The following is a 24,204-nucleotide window of genomic DNA, read 5'->3' on the forward strand; positions in this document are numbered from 1 at the left end:
TTGATAGCACAATTTATATAACCAGTTCTCCATTAGTAGTTTCATTATAGCCTCTTCTCCCTTTAAAAAAAATTTTGCAACGAGCATCTTTTCTGTGTACTCATCTGCACATATCCCTAAGATATGTTCCCAACAGCGGAGTTCTGGAACGAGTACGTATATGCATTTCACATGCTGACTATGCCCTGACAGACTGCCCTCCTTCAGATATGGCTACTCCAAAATGCCCTTCATTCTTCAGGGCAGAAGGACTTCTTCTACTGGTTATCAAACATTTTAATATGAACCATCTATAAGATCAACAATTATTTTTAAGGAGTTGGGGGGAAGAGTGGTTACCTTTTTAACTGAAAAAGTAATTCCTCTAGGTGGAATAGTACTTCACATAGTACACAAAGGTCTCTTGCCCTGCTCTAACCCTCAAACCAAGTTAAAAGTGGTTGTAATCTCTTGGGTTCCTCTAAAACACCTCTCTGCACATCTAAACATGTTAACAAGTGTACAACACCCTTCCTTATTAAAAAAACAAAAAACAAAAAAACAACCACACACTATGGAGGGGCACCTGGCTGGCTGAGTGGTACAGCATGGAACTCTTGATCTCGGGGTGATAAATTTAAGCCCCATGCTGGGCACACCGCTCACTTAAAAGCAAGTAAGTAAAAATAAGGATGTATGCAATTTAAAACACTGTTAAAAAACAAGACACGGGGCGCCTGGGTGAGCATCCAACTCTTGGTTTCAGCTCAGGTCCTGATCTCAGGGTCACAGGATCGAGCCCCATGTAGGGCTCCGTGCTCAGAGGGGAGTCGGCTTCTTCCCCTCTCCCTCTGCCCCTCCCACTTGCATGAGTGCCCACTCCCTAAAAATAAATCCTAAAAATAAATAAATAACATATTAAAAAAAACAAACACTATGGGGACGAGCCTGGGTGGCTCTGTTGGCGACTCTTGATTTCGGCTCAAGTAATGATTTCAGGGCTTGTGAGATCAAGCCCTGCCTCTGGCTCTGTGCTCAGTGCGAAGTTTGCTTATCCCTCTCCTTCTGCCCCCAAACCTACTCCTGCATGTGGAGCTCTCTCAAATAAATAAATAAAATCTTTTTAAAAATTAAGTTAAATTAATAAACACTAGGGAAGCATGATATCACACTTTGCTTATCCACTTAATCTGTCTTGCAGATAATCTCACATCAACAACACAATGAACTAGCCCAATTCTCTTTTCAGTTATACATCATTCCATCCTAAAGAGCAACTATGATTTAGGCAGTCCCTTATTGAGGAAGTTTACTTGGTTCCTGTTTTCTGCAGTTATAAATGCTGAAGGAACATTCTAAAACAAATGTATCTTTGTACATATGCAAGCATATCAGTGAGATATAATCTTAGAACTGGCCATGCTGGCATGTACTTTCACATCTTGAGATGTTGAGTTACCCAGGAGGTGTATCAGGATCATTTAATCCCCCATGTCTTCAGTTTTGAGTGAGGGTGAGCACCAGCCATAGGATTAGATGCCCACCAGGCAATGTCCTTTTCTATCCTTTGCCCATTTTTTTATTGAGCCATTGATACCATCTATGTCCATTATGATGAATTTTACATATAAAGATAACCAGCCCATCATCATAAACACTGTAAATATCCTGTTCCAGTTTATTCTCATTGTACGTATGGGAACTTTTTTTCAGTAATCTTCACACCCAACGTAGGGCTTAAACTTGCGACCCCAAGATGAAGTCACATGCTCTTCAGACTGAGCCAGCCAGGCGACCCATGTACAGGTAGGTACTCTTGATAGGCTAAATTTTAAGTTTTTATACAGACAAATGTACCCATCTTTCTCTTATAGCTTCTAGACTTTATAGCATCAAGATGACAAAACAGAATTCATTTCCTGGGGATCCAACTGGGTATTTTCCTACTGGCTAATGCATAGTTTTCAATAATATTCATTAAAAAACAAAACAAAACAAAAAAACACACTCCACTTTCTGCACACTGGCTGGACACAACTCCTTCAAAATATACTAAATGATTCTGTGTGTTTCAGTCACTGACACCATTTCTTCTATGAATGTTTTCTAACTTTAAATTCATCAGTCATTTAAGAAAATGCACTGACCAGACGCCTGAGTGGCTCGGTCAGTTAAGCGGCTGCCTTCGGCTCGGGTCATGATCCCAGGGTCCTGGGATCGAGTCCCGCATTGGGTTCCTTGATCAGCGGGGAGCCTGCTTCTCCCTCTGCCTGCCACTCCCCTTGCTTGTGCTTTGCTCTCTCTCTCTCTCCCTCTCTCTTTGACAAATAAAATCTAATAAAAAATAAAAAATGCACTGACATTCTGATTTAGTAGAAATGCTAAGACTTCTGATCCAGAAAACATTACTAAACCTGAGATTTCAATACACCTGTGTACATATCAGTCTCTGGAACCTGACGTCCCAAAGTAATGGCCTCTTTGCATAAGCATCTGCAGGTTACTGAAGAATGAAAACTCACAATATAGAAAAATTCCCTTTCCAAGCCTCTTCTGTTAGTCAAACTGTTGCTAAAGGCATTTTTAGTTAATTCAAAGATTCAACACTGAGAGCACACTGTGGTTAAAGAATGAATCTGAAAAAGAATTAATTTTAATTACTTTTAAGACTACTGTTAAAGACAGTTTACTCCGGCTACAACATATCCTTTAAAATGTCCTTTGGTAAAAAAAAATAAAATAAAGTAAAATGTCCTTTGGTGAAGAGGAGATGCCTTTCCTTGGCTTCCTCACACCAAGCTCTGTCCCTTCCCAGTCTTTACTTAGGAACCTGAATGCCACCAAACCTCTTCACTGACCTTTGATCATACTAGTGATGGAGGATTAGGGAAAAGAAAAAACAAATAGAGTGACTCTAAATCCTGCACTCTCAATGGGTAAAGAGGTGAAAACTGCTGTTAAAGGGTGAAAAAAACCTCTTAGATATCACAATAGTTTGTGGCCTGGAAAACCATAGCACATTAAGGTAATATGCAGGGTTCTGTGGTAACAAAATTCCATAGAAGGGTAGGGGACGAATCAGGAAGAAAATTCTTTAAAAGGGTTCCTTTGGGAGGCAACAGTTTAAAAAAAAGTTGTGAAATTCCATTTTATAACCACTGAGTTGCAAAAATTCTACTTTCGGGTATAAATTGATACCATGGCTTTATCAACAACAGAAGAGAGAAAAAGGACACCATTACAAAACTATCTTGCAAGGATGAACATATGCAATCCCTGTAAGCCAGCAATTCCTCCCCTCGGAATAGACCCTAAATAAATCTAATATGCATACACCAACAATATATTCAAGAACATTCATAATACTGTTTGTAATAGCAAAACAAAACAAAACAAACAAAAAAACCCCACAACCTAGAATCAACCCAAATAATGACTAGAGAGTTTGGGGAATACTCAAGCAGCAATGAGAATAAACCATACCCAACAAAATGGGTAAACAAAAATATAATATTGAATGAAAACCGTTATTTAAGACTGTGCTATGAAACTATTCTTCTAAGGCTTAAAAACAAGCAAAAATACAAAGTTCAAGGAATCATAAAAATATGTAATAACATTTTTAAAAGAAAATGAGACATACAAAATGCACAATGGTGTGGGGGTGGTAGACTTACAGGTAGATACCAAATATTATTGGCTATGTTCTAGCTCTCAGCCCTAGTGGTAGAATAACAAGTTATCTCTTTTGTTATTCTGCTTCATAACTTACAAATATCATCTTATTCTTGTTAGTTGATATTTGGCTCTTCACAGTAAGGATGAATTAACACAAAATAAAACTTACATCTAATTCAAAAAACAGGTCCCTTTCTTTACTTGCAATCTCATAATCTGCTCGGAGGGCCAAGTCGTGGATTTTGGTACATTCTCCTAAATCCATGCGCTGTGAGAAAGAAACAAAAGTTTACACATGAACATCTACCCATTGTAGAAAGCACATGACCTGGTGTTTCAACTGTCACCAAAATAAACAATACCTTTTTGAATAGTAAACTATAATAAAAATATTAAAAAACAGCATATAGCCAAGAAACCTTATTTTTCTTTTACCACCATGTTAATACGACATTTTGATACATTTAAGTGTGAAGGTTTCTGTCTCTTTCAGACCCAGAGATAACTGGACTAATAATGAAGACGATATTTATCAGCTTTTGCTAGTTTTATTTTTGCATCAGTCAAAAAAGAAAAGTCTATTCAGTAAGGCACCTGGGTAGATCAGTCAGCTGACTGTCCAACTCTTGATTTCTGCTCAGGTCATGATCTCAGGGTTGTGTGATAGAGCCCCATGGCAGGCTGTACACTCAGCGGGGAGCCAGCTGGGATTCTCTCTCCCTTTCCCTCTGCCCCTACTCCCCATTCAAGTGCTAAGTAAATAAATAAATAAATAAAATCTTTAAAAAAAAAAAAAAAGAGTAAGAAACATCTACTCAGTGAACAGCAGCATAGTGGAGGGGAGAGGTTGCAAGGAAAAGGCCAGAAAACAAGAGTATCATAAACTGTCTAGGCATTCCTTCCTATAACCTTCACTACTCAGGATGCTCAAATGCCTAAGGTACAGAGGCAAGGAAAAGGAAAGGGCAGATAGCAATCAGGTTTTGGCAATTACAACACAACCTAACACTTAGCTTTGTGTATCTCTTTGTATACCAGAAGGCATAAAGCAGAATAGGCCAATTTAGAGCCAAAAAAATCCTCCAAACATTCTCCTAACCTAGTAAATGACCCTGGATATAAATGGAGACATAGAATCGGGCCACTCAGTTGCCCCATTTGAGAAACAAAAGGTTGTTTCACGAAAACAAATGACCTGTATTACCAGTAAGATTAGCCTGATATGCTACTATGTGTTGTAAGCACATGTAGAACAATTAGACAACAGAGCATATCTCTTAACTAAATTCTGAGTGCAGGACTCTGTGACAGCACCCTCTACCTCTGGCCATCAAGAGCAAAAGGAAAGTTTGTATGCTAAGGATCATGCTATCAAGTCATACAGTGCAAGTTAACAAAACCCAGCATCACAATGAGGAGACACCAAGTCCAAGCACTTGGACCAAAACATGTGTCTACATAACGAGTAAACAGAGAATGATGGAGTCCAGAGCCTCCTTTAAGCTCAAACGACAACTACAACCAAAATGAGTTCAAAAACTTCATGGATTATAAAGTCCTTAACATTTTAGGCAAATTAGGGAGGCTGGTAGTACCTGACTCTTGGGCCCTAGTCTCACAGTAGGCGCATGCCACGTTCACTAACAAAACATCCTTTAGTAAAAACAATGACAGAACCAACAGTGGGCTCCCTAGTGTGGAGCTCATCTTCATTTTGACCAAGGATCAACTTCTGCATTTAAATGCTAAAGACCTCTTTTCTCCTTCATTATTCTTACCGTAAAGTCATATGAGTTCAGGGGCGCCTGGGTGGCTCAGTCGTTAAGCGTCTCCCTTCAGCTCAGGTCATGATCCCAGGATTCTGGGATCGAGCCCCCGCATTGGGCTCCCTGCTCAGCGGGAAGCCTGCTTCTCCCTCTCCCACTCCCCCTGCTCGTGTTCCTGCTCTTGCTATCTCTGTCTCTGTCAAATAAATAAATAAAATCTTAAAAAAAAAAAAAAAAAGTCATACGAGTTCATGTATGTTGGTCACATGGGGGGGATCCAGAGGTAGGGCAACAGTAATTCTATAAGCCAAAGTTGTAGCCAGAATCGCTGTCCCTATATTGCTGACAATTTTTGCTTCGTTCACTCTTTTAAGCATCAGTATGATTCTTTAAAATATACAGTCTCCACAAATGAAAAGCAAGCACCACAGCTGCAAAATAACTGACAAACACCAGAAATGCTTAAAAGCTAATGAAAGCTCTGTATCTCAAAGAAAACCTACCACCAGGAGAAGTAAACACTAAAACCTTAACTACTAAGCATTTTAAGTACAAATAAATTTCCATTCTAGAAACTTCAACTGTCAAGAAAGTTTTGACATTAGCGAACCATCCATGAAGCAAAAATTCACTGCTAGCCTTCCTTTGGTTGAGAACTCTCAAAAAGCCATGGCTAATGCAAGCAGAGGACGGGGCTGGGTTCCACGGTTACTCTCCGACTGTGTATTTTCAGTTTTGCCAAGGAGGTAGGGAAGTACTGGCCAATTCCCCTGGCAGCTAAACACCACACAGAGTTGAAATACTACAGTAAGTCCTCTTCCAAAAGATTTTAAGTGGCTGTTAAATCCAGTGTGTCAGATCTTTTTTTTACCAAACACCTGTGTTGTCTACCCTCTAGTGGTCTCACACTGCTGACAGGGAAGGGTACTAAAGGCTCCTTCCAGAACGTTTGGAAAACAGAAGTTTTTCCACTGAGACAAGTGTAACTTGTTACACTACATTCCCTCCAGCTATCTTACTCTGCCAAACTTACTAACCAATACTGTATTTTCCCATTAAGCCTCAATAAAACTGTAACTTCCATTCCTCCTTGCCTCACCCCTACCAGTGACAGGAGATGGTTTTGAGCAACAACTTGGGCCTGGAGCAATCCTTAGAAGACTGAAGGTTACAACCACCTTCATTTAGCCACTGTGCTCTAAAAATTTAATCACATTCATTCCATTTCAATTTTACACAAAACACAAACTCATCAGAAGACCCATCATTCAACTCCACTCCTCACTTCCCACTTCCATGGAGCCCATACCAGTGAGGCTCACCTTTTACAACCACCCCCATCCAATTTCTCAACCCTCATCCTAATCCTAATCATCCTTGTCGGCTGCTTCTTAGATTCCCCTTGCCGAGCCATCCCTGGCCAACCTGCTCAGTCCATGGCTTCTCACAACTCATCTGATTCCACAGCCTCTGCCTGCCTCTCCCACCTCTCCCCCTCACTCTCACCACTCCAGACACGCCAGCAGCATGCCTGCTGTCCACCGGCTCCATCTTTCACCCAGGGCATTCTAACCCCAAACTGTGCACAATCTTTCTTACCATTCAAGTCTCTGCTCCAATGTCCCTGAGAAACCTTTTATCACTCTACCTAAAACAACCCGTTATCTATTCATTTATTGTCTATCCTCTTCCTCCACTGGATAAAGTAAAGACTTTATTTTACTGGCACCATATATCCAGTGCCTGGCACACAGCAGGTGTTCAATGGACTATTTGATGAGTTAATCTGTAACTAACACACAATAAATATTTGTAGGAAATGCCCCCATTCTGGTTATTTTTCTCACCAGCATTCTGGAACAATGCTACCCAGGGATCTGACACCCCCCAGCCCTCCCTCAAAAAACTGAAATGCTTCACACTCGTGCACATCCATCCCTCTGCTCCTTGGCTTCTCCCACTAAGATCCATCAACAATTCCAGGTTATGATGCCTCCCCTACAGGATTTTCTTTCAGCAGAACTGCTTTTAACTAGCGGAAGCCATTAATCTATGTTAATGGTACCCACAACAATCCACAGCAAAACATATCCCTATACTAGGTCAAACTACAGGCAAAACCTCAGGTAACAAAGGTACACTGTTTGACATTCATTTCCTATTTGCTCTCTGTAGAGTCAGCTTGAGAAGATCTAATACATATATGCGGTTTTCCACAGGCTGCTCCCCTCACAATGGTAATGAGAAAAGCAACAATTAATCATGAAGAAAATGTTCCCTAGTGGATGAACATTTGACCCTTAAAAATGAGCAGACGGTTTTATATTCCATTAAGTGGCTGTGCAATCTGAAAATGGTGGAATGGTGGTGGTATTTACAGGACTCCTTTTCTCTGTGTGGCTGAATCATGGTAGATAATTCTCCAGCTTTTAGTCTTCTTCAATCCTATCTGATTTTGTTTTTGTCTTTTTTTAAGATGTTATTTATTTGACAGAGAGAAACACAGCGAGAGAGGGAACACAAGCAGGGGGAGTGGGAGAGGGAGAAGCAGGCTCCCCGCAGAGCAGGGAGCCAGATATGGGGCTTGATCCCAGGACCCTGGAATCATGACCTGAGCCAAAGGCAGATGCGCAACGGCTGAGCCCCCCAGGCACCCGTCTCTGCTTTTCTTTCACAGCATTTTTATCAGCTTGCAGTGCTGGTAATTACTGTGGTAAAATCTTAAGAAAGGATGGGAAGGGCACCTGGGTGGCTCAGTTGGTTAAGCGACTGCCTTCGGCTCAGGTCATGATCCTGGAGTCCTGGGATCGAGTCCCGCATCGGGCTCCCTGCTCGGCAGGGAGTCTGCTTCTCCCTCTGACCCTCCTCCCTCTCATGCTCTCTGTCTCTCATTCTCTCTGTCTCAAATAAATAAATAAAATCTTTAAAAAAAAAAAAAAAAAAAGAAAGGATGGGAAATGTACCAGTCTTGCTCACGCTTAACAACTGAGTCACCCAGGTGCCCCAATCCTATCTGATTTTGAATAAATGCACATTACATAATACTAGTATTTACCTATTTGGTTCTTCTAAAGTGAACATAAAATTTCAGGGATCGATATTCATTGGATCATGTGTTGATTTCTTGAAAGGGTAACGTAACACAACACTAAAAACTCAGTGTTATACCCAACTGATCTATTAAAAACCTAAGAATTGGGTAAGAAATGTGTCTTGTTAGGGCAACCCTCTCGGATCCCCTCCCTCCTCAGGAACTTTGTACTATCACTCGGCTATCACTCAATAAACCTTACATTGCTGCCCACCAAAAAAAAAAAAAGTACCTCGTTAGATCAAAAGTCTAGCATTAACATATGTTCAACATGAAAACCAACCCACCAATCCCGAATTTTCAAAGAACTATAGGCTGACCTAAAGCATACTTTTTTGGTTTGGCCAAATGACACTTCTCATACTACTTAGCTGTGAATACCTCCATATAAATGATTCTACAAAAATATGATAAGTTACAAAAAGAAATTTTTATAGCAGTGAAGTATACCCCATAACAAAATTCCATCAAACTAACAATCTATCATTTGAAAGGCAGTAGGAGATTTCTGCCTGGTAAAGAAAAACAATTCAACCTTCACTGCCTACACAGCCCCCAAGTCTGAGTGTTCTATGATATTCCCCCAAGCCCGAATACACCTACCGTCCCAGCCAGGATATCATGAGGGCAGCAGTCCAGAAGGTGACTCTTGCAGACACGGTCATCTGTAAACTTGACCCTCTGTCTGGTTTCGTCTCCTGAAATTCATTTGTGGTTTTAAATAAGACAATATTATCACGTTAAACACCAAAGCATATCCGGTACAACAATTCACCTGGATGATTGGCAGACTACCAAATACAATGAAAAGCTGATCTAGAGATATTTACAACTGGAGCGGAATACAGATGTTTTTTGATGCTAAATGTATCATGAAGAATCACACTTAATGAGATCTGACTCCATCATTGTGCCAAAGAAGTCAAGGAATCTGAAGAGGCTGAGCACCAAAAGGCCATTAACCCCACACATACATGTGGGCAGTAATACCAAAACCCACGCTAATCAGAGGGCCATGAATCACCACATATGACTTATAGCTGGTAGTTTCCACCAACAGAAGCTACATATTAATCTAATCATTTTGCCATGCACAAATGCATAGGCAGTATTTTGCCCAAAATCACATGAAGAAGAAGGCTTTCAAACTCTACCACTGACTGATAAATAATCTAGACCTAATCTTCCTATCCCCTTCACCCCCACCCTTAAAAAAGAAAGTTGGCACCTGGGAGTCACTTTTAACAAGACAATACCAAAGGAGAAAAAAAAAAAGGGAACTAGGTTAGTCAATACACACTGTGAGTTCCAACACATACTGTACCCATCTGCATTCTTCAAGACCTCAGCTGCAGAATTTTATGCCCGCTGTTGAAAAGTTTTAAAGGAAAAGTTTTCTTGCCCAACCTGCAGTAAGGAAGTCAGGGGAATGATACATAAAAGTAAAGGCAAAGTGGAATGTGACAAATTTTAAAGCTAATCTGTGTATACACAGAGCTGTGTAATACTAAAGGAGGAATATATTTTAGGATTTGCAAGCATCCAGGATTAATGTTGTGTCTTTTTATTGAAAATGTTTTCTTTCTAAACTACACTTTTAAAGTTATTTGTGAAAAAAAGCAAACACTTTTTTGTTATAACAGCTTAGAAATTGGTTGTGACTCACGGCTCGATGAACATGAGGCTTTTCTGCAACTCCCTTGCAGATTGATGTAGGCAGGCAAAGATACACTGAACCTTTATAAATAAAATAGAGGGGCCACAATTGTTCAGTTTGTATGAAATAAAAATATGGGAAGCAATTCAAAAGCAACTCAATATACAAAGAAAGCTAAAAAGCACTTATTCACCTATGAAATAAAGTGCAAAGAATCTGCACAGCCCTGCGAATGTGCCAATGTGAACTTACAACTTCATTACTTCAGTAGAAAAGAAAACACAAACCACAGCAGGTATATAGCTTTGCAAAGGTGCAACCGCTTTCTCCTGAGACAACCATCATGATCTTTCACTCCTCCCTACAACCGTCATTGTACGACCTACCTAACGACTGCCAAGTGCTAGCTAAACAGAGTCTCTCCTATATGGCTGGGAGGGGAAGGGGGCTGGAAAGGCACTCGGCAGGAACCAACGTTAGAAAAGCTCAGTTTACGGCTGCTCTTGGTGCAGAACAGGAACGGCCGGGGTTTCCGGGCCCATCCGGCTCCCTCGGGTTGTAGGTAGCTTCTTCCCCGAGGAGCCTCGGAGGAGCTCCGCCACCCGGCTGCCAGCGATGTGGAGCCCACGGGGGCGCCAGCCCTTCGCCGACTCCCCGGCTCCCCGAGCGGCGCCGGGCCGCGGGACAGGGAGAAAGTCGCAGGACGGCAAAAGGGGAGGGGGCTGAAGCCCCACCGACGACTCGGGCTCCGAGGGAGGAGCCCACCGGGGACCCACCGCCAGCGAGGGAGAACCCGGCCGCGGCCGCTTCCAAAGCGAACCGGCTCAGACAAAGGCCCGGCGCCTGCGGTCGGCGCGCGGGGGAGGGGAGGGTGTCCAGCTCAGGCGCAGGCGCAGACTGTCGCGGCCCCCGCCTCAGGCCGCCCGGCGGCCTCGCCTCACTCCCGCCCCAACCCCTCGCCTGTCCGGCCGCTCCGACTCACCGTCCCGGGCCGTGCCCATGAGTTGGTCCAACAGGGCCCGCATCTGCGCCTGGGCGGACATGGTGGCCGGCGAGGGCGGCAGGGACGGCCGCGGCGACTCCTCTCACAGCGGTGGCGGCAGCGGCGGCGGCGGCGGCGGCAACGAAGGCTTGTCGCGTCGGCCTCGAGCCCGCTCGGCTCCTTCCCGCCGCGGGGGACGCCGGGAGGAAGTGCGTCGGTGCGGGCCTTGAGCCTGCTGGGAAATGTAGTTTCTGGGGCGGAATAGGTAACGAAACTCCGCCCTAGAGGAGACCGGCAGGAGTGGTCCAAGCAAGATGTCCAAACGGCGGAGCCAGAAAAGTCCCAACCCTGAATTTATTCTAGAGCCCGAGCCAGAAGAGTCCCAACCCTGATTTTATTCTAGAGCCCAAGCCCATATATTCTGAAGACTAAACTGCAAATAAATAAAATAAAATAAATAGGGGCACCTGGTTGGCTGTTGGTGAAGCATCTCCCTTCGCCCCAGGTCATGATCCCAGCGTCCTGGGATCGAGCTCCGCATTTGGGCTACCCGCTCAACCGGGAGTCAGCTTCTCCCTCTGCCCCTCCCCTCACTCGTGTGCGCTCTCTGTCTCTCTCTCAAAAATAAATAAAATATTTTAAAGAAAGATTCTCCCTCTCCCTTTGCGCCTGCTCTCAAAAAAAAAAAAAAAAGTATCTGGTCTGTTCTCCAAAGTGACTTACAGATTAAATCCAATTCTATTAAAAACAGCTATGGGTTTGGGGGCGCCTGGGTGGCTCAGTCCTTAAGCGTCTGCCTTTGGCTCAGGTCATGATCCCAGAGTTCTGGGATCAGCCCCAAATCGGGCTCCCTGCTCAGCAGGAAGCCTGCTTCTCCCTCTCCCACTCCCCCTGCTTGTGTTCCCTCTCTCGTTCTCTGTCAAATAAATAAAATCTTTAAAACAAATAAATAAAAATAAAAAATAAAAACCCCTATGGGTTTGTTTTGGTGAAACTTGGCCTGGTTGTAAAATCTTACTGAAGAATAAATGGCTAAAGCTTTTCAACATAACAAAAAGGTGGAGGTAGCTGTCCAACTAAATATCAGAGTTATTTTAAGTATATTGTAATTGAGACTGTGTGGTACCAGCACAAAAATGGAGAGCAATGAAACAATGACAGAGAATAAAGATGCCAGAGAGAAGCTGTAGGGAAATCTCCTCAATTTCCCAGTGCTCCTGTAAAAAGCCTTCGTCTTAGACCCTTCACCTACTATGAGCATTAGATCTGCAGCTATTTATTTGTCCAGTTAATTGCTCTGGTTCAGAAGTATAACTTCCCTTCTCTCCCTAAGAGGGCCAAGTAGTTATAGACTTGGATTAGGTGCCTAGGTATTGGGGAGAATAGAGTGTTCTCTTCCCACGTACTTACACTTCAGGGAGTGAAGCCCAGGAATTTGGAGACATCTCTAGGTCCTAAAAGTGTAGCCAAGAGACACTGGGGCAGTCTGGCCCCAGGAGAAACTCATTAACATACCAAAGGACTGGAGTGGGGAGACCCTTTGAAGAGGGGAGAAGACAGCTGCCTCTTCCCCTTTATAAGTACAGAAAGTCCCTTTCCTTCATTCCTCACGTATGTTCTGTTGGGCCACTCACGTCGGAAAAATTTCCATTGGTTCTCTTTGTGTTTCTCTGGGGGTTAAAGGCTGTGGGGGACTCATCATGCTTATTATTACTAGGGAGTCGTAAGATATCTGATCTGATCCAGAACACCCGGTGTGAGCATTACGATAAAGCCAATTAATGAAGACACTCGTGCATATCCAGATTTTTTTAAGTGTGGCAGGTGCCCTTGGGGAAAAAACAGACTAAATAAATGGCACTAGCGCTGCAGGTTATCCCCCTGATGAAGAAAAGCACGTAGCCTCCTTACACCGTCCTAAATCTATTCCAAACCGAAATAAAAACTGAATGTTAAAATGGAAACTTTAAAACCATTGGGGAAAATGTGGGAGATTTATTAGGGGTAGCGAAGGATTCCTCAAACAGGGCACAAAAGGACTACCCGTAAAAGACTGATTTATTTTTCTATTCTAAAACGGAGACTTGCGTTCGTCAAAGGCACCCCGAACGGCGATATTTACCGCACACACCACGGGTAAAGACGGTACCCTGAGCATAGCGCAACGCAACAAGCGGAGAGAGGCAAACCACGCCACAGAAAGACCGACCCGCGGCCAGAAGCGGCGCTGCAGGGGAAAGGCCACGGCCAGCAAACCGCGTGGAAGGGTGCGCCAGCCCGGGGAAGCGCAATAAGGCCGCAGGAGGTGCCACCTCAAAGGGCCGCGGCGCCAGACCCCCACGCGAGCCGGCGCGACGCGCGACCCCAGAGCCGCCGCCTCCGCAGGTGCCGCCACCCCGCCAGCCGCACCGCTCAGCAACCACCTCCCGCCGCGAGGACCCCGCTCGGTTGGCGCGCTTCCGCCTCGGCTCCGGTCGGCCGGAAGTGACGCTCGGGGGCGGGGCCGAGGAGCGCGGCGGCGGCCCGAGAGTGAGCGCGGCCTCGTCCTCCTCGCGCGTGCTCGCGGCGGGGCTCGCGCGGGGCCCCACCTCTTCGCTCGCGAAAGCTCCTCTTCGCCTGGGCGATCCGGGCGCGGGGAGACTGCCAGCCAGCGAGACCCCGCCCACGGTGTCGCCCGCCTCGCCCAGCGGCGGGTCCACGCGTGTCCGTGCAGCGGCGTGGGCGGACAGGCTGCCGCAGCGGCCGCGGCCAGCCCGCTCCGCCAGCCCTCCAGCCCCAGCGGGTCGGCAGGTCCGATTCCCGGAGGCGGTCCGCGCCAGCCCCAGCTGCCCCAAAGACCGGATTTACTCCCGGTAGGAAGCTTCCCGCCCCACGTCGGCGGCACAGTAGGTAAGCCAGTCTGTACTCGCGGTGCTCTTGAGGGTGCTGCACCGCTTGCCCGCGGGCGATGCAAAATGTAGGACCACGGAAGCCGATGTGCAGAGACGGCCTCCGTCCTCCTCTCTCTGTCGTCCGGACAGTGAACTCGCAAAGTACCCCGAAGGTCAGCTGACGTGTACTCGTGTAGGGGGGACATCGCTCGCACAGACGTAGCCTGCCTTACTGAACAAGACAGGCAGACTTCGACAGGGAAAAAGGCAAGGTCGCTCTCAGAGAGTTCCTTGCTCCCCTACAAATTGATTGGCAGTGATCTGACTGAGAGCCTGACCTTGAGCAGCCTAAGCTATCAGAGGAGGCAACTGCAGTTACTTTCGGGTTCTCTTGGAAACCGTGGGATTTCAGCTAAGGAGCTTGTGTGATAGGCTCCTCTCCCGGTACCGGCTGGGAATGTCTTTCTGGTGCCGCCACCAGATTGCACCACTTCCTTGCAGTTTCTCAGGGAGCAGGCAGTTAGAGACACTGAGTGTCTGCTGGGTGCGAGGCATGGTTCTAGGTGCTGAGACTGTAGCACTCAACAAAACAGGATTCCTGTCCTCAAGGAGCTCCATTTCTGTGGAAGGATATGGATAATAAGCAAAATACAGAGCATGCGGGGTGCACCTGGGTGGCTCAGTCCATTCTGCGTCTGCCTCGGGCTCAGGTCATGGTCGCAGGGTCCTGGGATCGAGCCCCACATCGGGCTCCCTGCTCCGCGGGGAGCCTACTTCTCCCTCTCCTGCTCCCCCTGCTTGTGTTCTCTCTCTGTCAAATAAATAAATAAAATCTTTAAATATGTATATATAGAGAGAGAAAGAGAGCATGCTAAAGACAAAGTACAGAGCAGGGAAGGATGAGATGGAAATGATCCAAGTATCAAGTGGACATTTATTTGCACATTTTACCAGCTCTCTGGACCTTGTTGTACTGATTGGAGTGCTTTTGGTTTCAAGTGTTGAGAATCCATTAAAACTAGCTCAACCTATGGTGGCATTCTACGGGCTTTCATATGGGAAAGTTCAGAGGACCAAGAATAGGAGGGGCCAATGGCTTAAATTAGGTCATCAGGACTTGGTAATGGTGTGTGGGGGAGGTCTTCTTGGTCCCCCATCCTTTCACATACCTCCTCTTTGCCCTGTTTCTGTGTTGGCTTTTTTCTTAGGTTCCTGCCTCCATCCTACTTACTTATTTAGTTATTTGCTGCCGCATAAAAATCAACATAAAAATTAATGGATTGGAGCCCCTGGGTGGCTCAGTCGGTTAAGCATCTGCCTTCGGCTCAGGTTATGATTCTGGGGTTGTGGGATAGGGTCCCGCATCGGGCGCCTTGCTCAGCAGGAAGCCTGCCTCTCCCTCTGCTTGCCGCTCTCCCTTGCTTGTGCTCTCTTTCTTGACAAATAAATAAAATCTTAAAAAAAAAAGAAGTAATGGAGTAAAACATCCTACATTTATTATTTATTTATTTGTTTGTTTTTTAGAGGTGGGAAGGGGCAAAGGGAGAGAGAAAGAGTCCCAAGCAGGCTCTACACCCAGCATGGAGCCCAACACAGGGCTTGATCTCACAACCCTGAGATCATGACCTGAGCCAAAATCAAGCGTTGGATGCTTAACCAACTGAGTCACCCAGGTGCCCCAAACATTTATTATCTCCGTTTCTGTCCGTCAGGAATTCAGGAGTAGCTTAGTGAGGTGATTGTGGTTCAGAGACTCATATGGTTGCAACCAAAACATTGGCTGGTGCTGTGGTCATCTGAAGCCTGGACCAGGACTCTTGGGTCTGATTCTAGATGACCCACTCACATGGCCAAAGACTGGAGGCCTCAGTTCCTTGCTGTTGGCAGGAGTCCTTATTTCCTTGCCTGGTGGGCCTTTCCATAGGGCCTGCGTCCTCACGTGGTGGTGGTCTTCCCTCAGAGTCAGTGATCAGGGAGGGGGGGCGGGGCGGATGGAAGCCACAGTGCTTTTTGTGGCCTAGCTCAGGAATTCTGATTCTGTGACTTCTGCCATATTCTATTTGTCAGCATTATTAAGTACAAAAGACTTCACCTTTTAAGGGAGTCACACCAAAGAGTTTGTGAACGTATTTTAAAACCACCATTCCACTTATCACTCCTGTGGGAAAAGAGTGCCTATTCCCTATAATTGCAGGTGAACTCTGGCCTGATATTCATCTGGGCTCTAATCAGTTAGCTAGACCCGGGTAGGGAGCCCTCCCCAAAGTGGGGATGCGTCAGTCCCACCAGAACTGCATTGAGCATGTGGGAAAGTAGATTTCCCCGAGGGAAATTAAGGTGCTGTTACTAGAGAGAATGGATGTCAGGCAGTCAGTGACCCCTACAAGTGACTTAATACCATTATTTAAAATCAGGTTTTAAAAGTCAACTCCTTGGGCAAGCTGTAGATTTCAAAGCAATGGTTAATAAATCCATTAATAATTACCCTTCCAAGAAAAGAACATGAGCAGAGCAGAGCAAGATTTGGAAATTTATTCAGACATGTGAATGTGTTTATTTTATGCCAGGCACTATGCTTTGTCCTGGGAAAACAAAGGCGATAAAAACAAGTGTAGGCCCTCAGGCCCTTCCCGGTCTGGGGGTGGGTCTCACCAGTGGCTCAGTGAGGACTGAGCAGTGTGCATGGCAAGATCAAGTAGAGTGGGCTTTGAAGGCACACAGGGGTTACTAGAGGAAGAAGGGCAGACGAACAGTGTGCACAGAAGATCAGCACTGTGACTGGAGAACAGATCCTGGATGTAGGATTTGGAGAGAGGTAACACCAGAGGTGGCGGACTGAAGAGCTGTCCTAGCTTTGTTCTAAAGTCCTGAGGAGTCATTCAGCAGTTCAAAGCAGGGGAATGGCATTTTCAGGAGATATTTTAGAAGGATGTCTCTTGCAGCGTCGAGGAAAGAAAGTTGGAGAGGGCTCCAGAAACCCAGGTGAGAAGTTGTCAGAACAGCACCTAAAGCAGTGGAACTGAATTGCAGACGGAAATACGTTGGCATCCATAGGGTTTGTTGGATGTTTCAAAACCTACTCTAATCTCACTCACAACTGGTCTTTATAAACTTAATGAATTTCGTTCACACTCTTCCTTTATAAAATTTATAATGGAGCTTAGCTTGTTTGGATGTGATGTCAAAAAAAAGGAAGAAGGAGAAGGAGAGTGCTGATTCCTAAGTGAACACCAGCAGAGACAAGGCAGATCCAGCCACAGGCCTCTCAAGTGTCCAGTTCAGAAAGATCAGAGGTGGGCTGTAGGGGACAAGCGCTCCATCCACATGTGTTGGTAACTGTTGGACCTGGCTGATGGGCACATGGGCTGTGGGGCTCTACTCTTACAAATATGTTTTATTTTCTTATTGTTTTGCTGGGCAGCAAAGCAAGGTAAGCTCCTGAGGAGGGAGGGGATCCGAGAGGGTTGCCCTGCTCTTATGAATAATCAAACATTGACATGACAAAAGGTTTTAAAAAAAATAATGATAAAAAGTAAGTAAAGTTAAGACCTACTGGTCTTGCAGAGTTGGTCAAAAGTGATGGAGTGGGCGCCTGGGTGGCTCAGATGGTTGAGCGTCTGCCTTCGGCTCAGGTCATGATCCCAGAGTCCTGGGATCGAGTCCCGCATCGGGCTCTCTGCTCCTTGGGAGCCTGCTTCTCCCTCTGCCTCTCTCTCTCTGTCTCTCATGAATAAATAAATAAAAATCTTAAAAAAAAAAAAAGTGATGGAGTAAGAGTTACACTTTATCTTTTTAAGGGCTTTTGCTTCCCCCCCACACGCCCCCTTCCCTTAGTGTAAAGACAAGAAGTGGGGCGCCTGGGTGGCTCAGTCGTGGAGCGTCCGCCTTCGGATCAGGTCATGATCCCGGGGTCCTGGGATCGAGCCCCGCGTCCAGGCTCCCTGCTCAGCAGGGAGTCTGCTTCTCCCTCTGACCCTCTCCACTCTTGTGCTCTCTCTCTCTCATTCTCTGTCTCTCAAATAAATCTTTAAAGGGGCGCCTGGGTGGCTCAGTCGGTTAAGCGTCTGCCTTCAGCTCAGGTCATGGTCCCGGGGTCCTGGGATCAAGCCCCGCATCGGGCTCTCTGCTCTGCGGGAGGCCTGCTTCTCCCTCTCATTCCGCCTGCTTGTGTTCCCTCTCTCGCTGTGTCTCTCTCTGTCAAAAAAAAAAAAAAAAGACAAGAAGTAACACCAGTGTAGCAGTCAAAGGAGATAAAATCTGCCTTAGAATTCAAGGAAAAGGCTACTCTGTGCTATTTTCTGAACAAACTATGAAGTTATTCTGTGTAATAGTTACCTGTCTGAAGTGCAGATGGATGTTCATCCTTGACTGACACTTGGGAGGTACCGGGAACCATCCTCGGTCAGGCTGGTGAGCGCTGACTGCACGTGCCTTTATCCAGGAACCAGGACCTTCCAATTTGTTCTCGTCTGAAAGATGATGTCGGGCCTGTTCTTTGTCTTCAGATGTTTTTTTGGTGAAGAGAGGAAATAGTTGTTCATCTGTAAGCAACAGAACACTATAGATGTCATTGTCTGGCTTCCACTTTGCTCCGCCAAAAATTCAGTGCTGCCTGCTGGGATACTGTGGGTGCCTCTCATACCCCGTGTTGGACCGCTGTCAGAATACTTGGGCCGCTCCTGGCCTCCTAGTGTAGGAGACGTTCTTAAACCGCTTGTATGCATAACAACCAGCTGTAGGGACGAGCCACGGAGCGTACTTGCTGTAAGATCGATTAGCGAGGGGCGCCTGGGCGGCTCAGTCGTTAAGTGTCTGCCTTCAGCTCAGGTCATGGTCCCAGGGTCCTGGGATTGAGCCCCGCATCGGGCTCCCTGCCCCGCGGGAAGCCTGCTTCTCCCTCTCCCACTCCCCCTGCTTGTGTTCCCTCTCTTGCTGTGTCTCTCTCTGTCAAATAAATAAATAAAATCTTTAAAAAAAAAAAAAAGATCAATTAGCGATCACAGACCCTGAAGTCTGGAAAGGTGGCCCCGAAGCACAGAAGACGATGGTGCGTGGTCTGAAAATTCCCTTAAAAGAATGCTGTAGGGGCTCCTGGGTGGCTCAGATGGTTGAGCGTCTGCCTTCGGCTCAGGTCATGACCTCAGGGTCCTGGGATCGAGCCCCGCATCGGGCTCCCTGCTTGGCGGGGAGCCTGCTTCTCCCTTTCCCTCTACTGTTCCCCCTGCTTGTGCTCTCTCGCTCTCTCTGTCAAATAAATAAAATCTTAAAAAAAAAAAAAAAAAGAATGCTGTAAAATTCAAATTTTAAAAGTTAGCAGGGGATTTCTTATTAAAGTACCCTGCAGTGATTTTTTCTTTAAAAAAAAAAAGGAAAAGAAATCAAATTTTAGTTTAAAAAAGTAGACCCCCTACTTCTGTAGAGTTGCCAGTTACTTGTCCTGCCAGTTTTCTTTCTGTCCTTGCCACAGATATTTTTATACTTTCTTAATCCATTAACAATTAGAGTGAGACTTTTCTAATTTAAATGTTCTGTTCTCTCTGACTCAGCAAACCATAATTAGAGAAAGAGCCTTTGGAGAAACTGGAGGTGCAGCTTCTGCAGATACGCCTGCCCCCTGAAATGTTGATGACCTGCCTGAACTGATTTTATCCTTCCCCCTGATTGGAGTTGCCACCTGGTCGCTGTCCCAACAGCCCGCCTTCCGGGGAGGACAGGTGTGGCAGCTGCGGTGGCCGGGAGCAGACATACCCACGGTAGCTGGGAGCCAGGAGAGTAATCTGGGGGGGAACCAGGCCCACGGGCCATTGGCTCCTGTCTCTCCAGGTGCCCTTAGGGTCACATCTTTTCAGGCATTTTCTTTCTCATCTGTGACATTTCTCTTCGTTTCTTTGCTTTTTATTTGACATTAAGTTAAAAAGTGGACTTTTAGTTTTACCACTGATAACTCAGAATTGATAGGAGAAAATCCCAGTTAATGACTGTCGCAGAATCCTGTGACTTGGTGTCTGTTTTCTGTCCTGGCGACCACCAGCTTGTTAGAACCGACCAAAAAGGATACTGGATGCGAGTCTCTTTACCTCAAGGCCTTTTTCCTGTATTATCTTTTCTTCACCTTTTATATCGTAACAGCTTTTATGTTCAATAAAAAGCTCTTAATTCCATTTTGGTAGCTGGAAAGTGTTAATGCCACGAACACAAATGTGGATTGTCTTCCTTTTGGGCTTATTGACAGGTGTTAACACATGTTGCTAGTCCCCTAGGACTCCTCTCCTGCTTCTCACATTTCATGTCGCTGACACAGAGGTGAACATCGCGTTCCCAGGTGGGGCTTGCAGAAGCCTCTGTTACGTGGGTGTGCATATTTAAAGCCCACAGGCCCGCGGCTCTGAGTCTTTCCTACGCTAGCAGATGAGGACTAATACATAAACACACTCGATGTCGGGGATGTGGTTTGTTCCAGCTTTACGGTTTGCAGACGTTTCCTTGTGCTATTAGATGCAAAATACCTTTTAAGTTTCTCTTATTCCCTCTTTATGGGGAATTTAACAACAGAGGTTACAATTTGAAACAAAAGTGGGGAAAAAAACCCAGCAGTTCATAGACGTACAGATTTAGTTTGGGGAGAAATCTTGGGCGCTTTGTTTTTCAGCCTCTTGGCAGATGGGGTTGGCCCTTGGCGCCACGTCTCTCACTTGGGTTGTGAGCGGGGCGCCGCACAGCGGCCCAGCCTCTTCGCCAGGAGGGGAGAGGTTTGTCCCTAAGTGGGCAGTTCCGGTGCTGTCCCCGGCGCGCTGCAGCGTTGACGTGCGGGCCCTACCCAGCCCTGCGTCCCGATGCGCTGAGAGCCCTCCTCCGACCCTGCTCCTCAGAACAGGCCCTGGGGAGTCAGGAAGCTCCTCCGCTTCCAGCAGAGGATGATTTTGTTTCCTATTCCCAGACCCCCCAAGATCACCGTGTTCACCCTGCGGTTTTCCTGCCAGGTAGCAGGGGGCTGAAAGCACTTTGCTGTGTGAGAAGTGTTCAGGTATGTAGTAAGCCGAAGCTGAAAAAGCCGGGCGGGGAGTCCAGTCGGGGTAGACTTCATCTGGAAAGACTTGTGTTCTTTCCTTGGAAAGTTTTCTTGTTCTGCACCAGAAAGAGCCCCGAGAAACCCAAGTAAGTCATGGGAAAGTGAAAAAAAGTACTGGCTCTGGGCTCCCACTCGTATGTCCTATTAGGTTAACAATAGGATTGAGGAAACTGGGTTATTGGCTTGTTTTAGGTTCTGTTTTTGTTTTAAGATTTTATTTATTTGAGAGAGAGAGAGAGAGCGGGAGCACAAGCAGGGGGGAGGGCCAGGCAGAGGGAGAGGGAGAAGCAGGCTCCCCACTGATCAGGGAGCCCCACGCGGGACTCGATCCCAGGACCTGGGATCCTGAGCCGAAGGCAGACGCTTCACCGACTGAGCCACCCAGGCGCCCCTGGCTTCTGTTTTTTAAGAAAAAGCCTTGGCTGTGGTGCCAAGGTTTCGGGTGGCTGGGCTTAGAGTTCCGGGAGAGCCTTACCTGGGGCCCCAAGAGGACGTTTCCGGTCAGTTTAATACTCCAGAGCGCCCACACCTTTTCCAAGCCCTCGGGGGCTGTTGAGCAGGGCAAACTCCCACCCCTTTGGCCATTTACATTTTCGTGGTGTCCTTGGACTCCCTGACCCCACGTAAACTCTGGCATTTGCTTTGTGCTCTGGGTGTTTTGCAGTATCATTATAAGCCGGTCATGCTGAAGAACTGCAAGCATCTTTCTTTTCCACAGTGGGAAGGGAGATGATTGCTAGGCGTAGTCTTCAGAAAGCTGGTCATTATTTTGAAATAGAGAATTGTAGCCTGTCAGGGGTTTGGCTGTTCTTGCAGATGCCTTCAAGTTACCACAGAACTCCATTGTTGTTGATATTCTGCCAAAAACAAACAAAACGAAGCACACAGAGTTCCCTGCCTTTGGAACAGAAGAGCTTCCTACTAAGGTAGTGGGGCGGCCTCACCCAGGGCCGCCCGTGGGGAAGCTGGTCCTTCCTCTTAGCTTGTGGGAAGCTCCGAGCCCCACCCTCTTGCACAGGTTTTCCTTTTTTCTTTTCTTTTTTTTTAACTGTTTATCTTGAACTAATTATAGACTCTAGAGATGTTACAGAAATTGTGAGGAGCTGTCCTCGTGCCGTTCAGATGTCTTACATAACTGTCCACATTATCAGAAGTAGGAAATTGACCTCGGCACAAACATCAGCCTGGCTGCTAGGCTTCACTCTCTTCCACCTCACCAGTTACTACTCGCACTCATTTGTACGTGGGTCTCCTTCGATGAGATTTTATCACAAGGAGGTATTTGTGCAGCCCGGATAGATCAGATACAGAACTGACCGTCAGGACAAAGGACTCCCAGGCCGCCGCTTCCTCTCTGCCCCCATCCCTTACTGACCCCCAGTTCCTGCACCCACCCCAAAGACCCAGCTCAGCTCGGGATTCTAGAGAGAGCTGCTGGATGTAATGTGCTGTCCCTTCCAAGAATGGAAACCTCTGGAGGAGGATCACAGTGTCTTTCATCTGTTTGTTATTATAAAGCATCTTTAATTTCACTGGGACAAAGTCTTGGAACCCTGTTAATGATTAAATAAAGAAGAAGAAATTGTTAAGAGTAATTGAAGTCAGCCGGTGATTCATCCAGAAACACTCAGGGACAACTTGCTCTTATAGAGATGGGGCCGGAGCTGGAAGTCGGCCTTTGGGTTCAGCCTCTAGTCCTCAAGCATCAGGGTCACAATGTCCTGGGTCCCGTCTCTGGGCACGTGAACCCCCTCCCAAGGAGGCGCAGTTCTTTCTGTGGCCACCGTAGGGGCTCACATCTCCTCTGCGCTGGCCCTGGTCCTACACCTCCCCTACCATACGAAGCCTTACCTTTGAATTTTCAAAGATGTCACAAGGAAGAATTGTTTATTATTGACCCCAATATAAAAATACTCCTGTGAGGTCAGACGTCGCCCGAGGTGAGGACTGTGGCCTTTGGAGTTGCTCACAGTGTAACGTAATGTCTCCAGGAATCTAGGTGGCTCCACCAGCTGGACTAGGAAGCCCAGATGTTAACATTTTCATGGTATTTCTCTACGTTTAAAATAAGTTTTTCCTTCGGGATAGGGCTTGCTCTCTTTTCCTGTAGGACTTTGTGCTGGGTGTCTGCTGCCTTCTCCAGATTTCTCTGGGGCACGGGGTGAAGGTATGGGGGAGTGAAGGGGTACCGGCCGCATCTGGAAAGCCCCACCTGAGAATACAGGGTTGTTGCAGACCCGGCAGTTTGAGGGCTGCCTGGCCTGTCTTGGGAGGAGCCCATGGTGAGAGGCCGTGGGAGGTGAGGCAGTGTCCAGGGCCCAGGAGCCTCGTCTCAGGTGGGTTGCTCCTAGGGCCATGGTCTCACTGTGGTCTTGGCCTCCTACCATCTCTGGATGTCCACCCATGTCCTCATCCATCAATCTGGATACTGTCCAGTCTCTTTCCAACAAAATCCCTTTCTACCTAATTCTGCTAAGATCTCTTGGGCGAGCAAGAACTAGGCAGACAGACAGGCTAGGTAGGTAATATGGCCAAGGTGCCCCAGATAAGGGGGTGAACCTCCAGGCCCAGCCACTCCCCTGGACTTTGCCCTTCCTCATGACTTAGATTAGGTGAGAAGTCAATGTTCCTCAATTGTGATGTCCCCACCCCTCAGCCCCAAATAGCCAGAAATGTTCACTGGCTTTGGGTCACATTTGGTTAGAAAAATCAGAAAGACTTCACATTTGCTGAGGGCCTTAAGGGATGGATGGGGTTTGAAAGGGAAGGACGTTCTAGGCAGACTTAGCAACGGGGAAAGCGTTAGGATTAGGCTTTTCAGGGCCACTGAAGGCTCTGTCCATTCACGTGAGCAGCACCGTGTCGCAGGTGAAAATCACCTGGTGTGGCTTCTTCCCTGGTGCTCTTTAGACACTTGGAAGACTCCATGTTGAAAACGGGATGAGGTCTTACAGAGCACAGAATCTGGATCGGGGGATGGTTCTGGGAGAGCAGATCTCAGTTGGGACCGGGCAACAATGGGAGGTCTTCCAGCTTCTCTGCTCCACCATCTGCAGGCTGTAGAGAGCAGTCCCTCCAGACTTCACTCATATACCACTCGGGACTTCAGCCA

At 46.6% G+C, this 24,204-nt stretch overlaps 2 protein-coding genes and 1 long non-coding RNA gene across 18 annotated transcripts in view; 1 reads left to right on the forward strand and 2 right to left on the reverse strand.

Moving 5' to 3' along the window:
* Window positions 1-11,347, reverse strand: part of LUC7L (LUC7 like) — a 69,601-nt gene extending 58,254 nt beyond the window's left edge. For 6 of the 9 annotated variants that reach the window (XR_010411763.1, XR_010411762.1, XR_010411765.1 and 3 more), the window contains exons 1-3: window positions 11,154-11,346; window positions 9,118-9,212; window positions 3,827-3,925 (exon numbers count right to left, since the gene is read on the reverse strand). Coding sequence is in view for 5 of the 9 variants with exons in the window: in XM_064592214.1 (XP_064448284.1) it covers window positions 3,827-3,925; window positions 9,118-9,212; window positions 11,154-11,214 (255 nt within the window). In the remaining 4 variants the exon portion in view is untranslated. Of the gene's footprint in view, window positions 1-3,826; window positions 3,926-9,117; window positions 9,213-10,180; window positions 10,252-11,153 lie in introns of all 9 variants that reach the window. The other 3 variants (XM_045874555.2, XM_064592215.1, XM_045874554.3) reach the window with 3 other exon arrangements.
* Window positions 11,348-13,643: 2,296 nt separating this feature from the next.
* Window positions 13,644-24,204, forward strand: part of FAM234A (family with sequence similarity 234 member A) — a 31,346-nt gene continuing 20,785 nt past the window's right edge. For 3 of the 8 annotated variants that reach the window (XM_064592212.1, XM_064592209.1, XM_064592210.1), the window contains exon 1: window positions 13,646-14,042. The gene's annotated coding sequence lies outside the window, so the exon portion shown is untranslated. Of the gene's footprint in view, window positions 14,043-24,204 lie in introns of all 8 variants that reach the window. The other 5 variants (XM_045874556.3, XM_045874557.3, XM_045874558.3 and 2 more) reach the window with 2 other exon arrangements.
* On the reverse strand, window positions 16,546-22,447 carry LOC135364517 (uncharacterized). Its single transcript, XR_010411767.1, has 3 exons — window positions 21,568-22,447; window positions 18,359-18,564; window positions 16,546-18,217 (listed from the first exon to the last, which is right to left on the reverse strand). It is a non-coding gene; the product is annotated as an uncharacterized LOC135364517 (long non-coding RNA).

This window comes from Mirounga angustirostris, unplaced genomic scaffold (assembly GCF_029215605.1).
Source record: "Mirounga angustirostris isolate CCGP_5_RB_7025 unplaced genomic scaffold, mMirAng1.0.hap1 SCAF_5, whole genome shotgun sequence".
Taxonomy (NCBI): Eukaryota; Metazoa; Chordata; class Mammalia; order Carnivora; family Phocidae; genus Mirounga; species Mirounga angustirostris.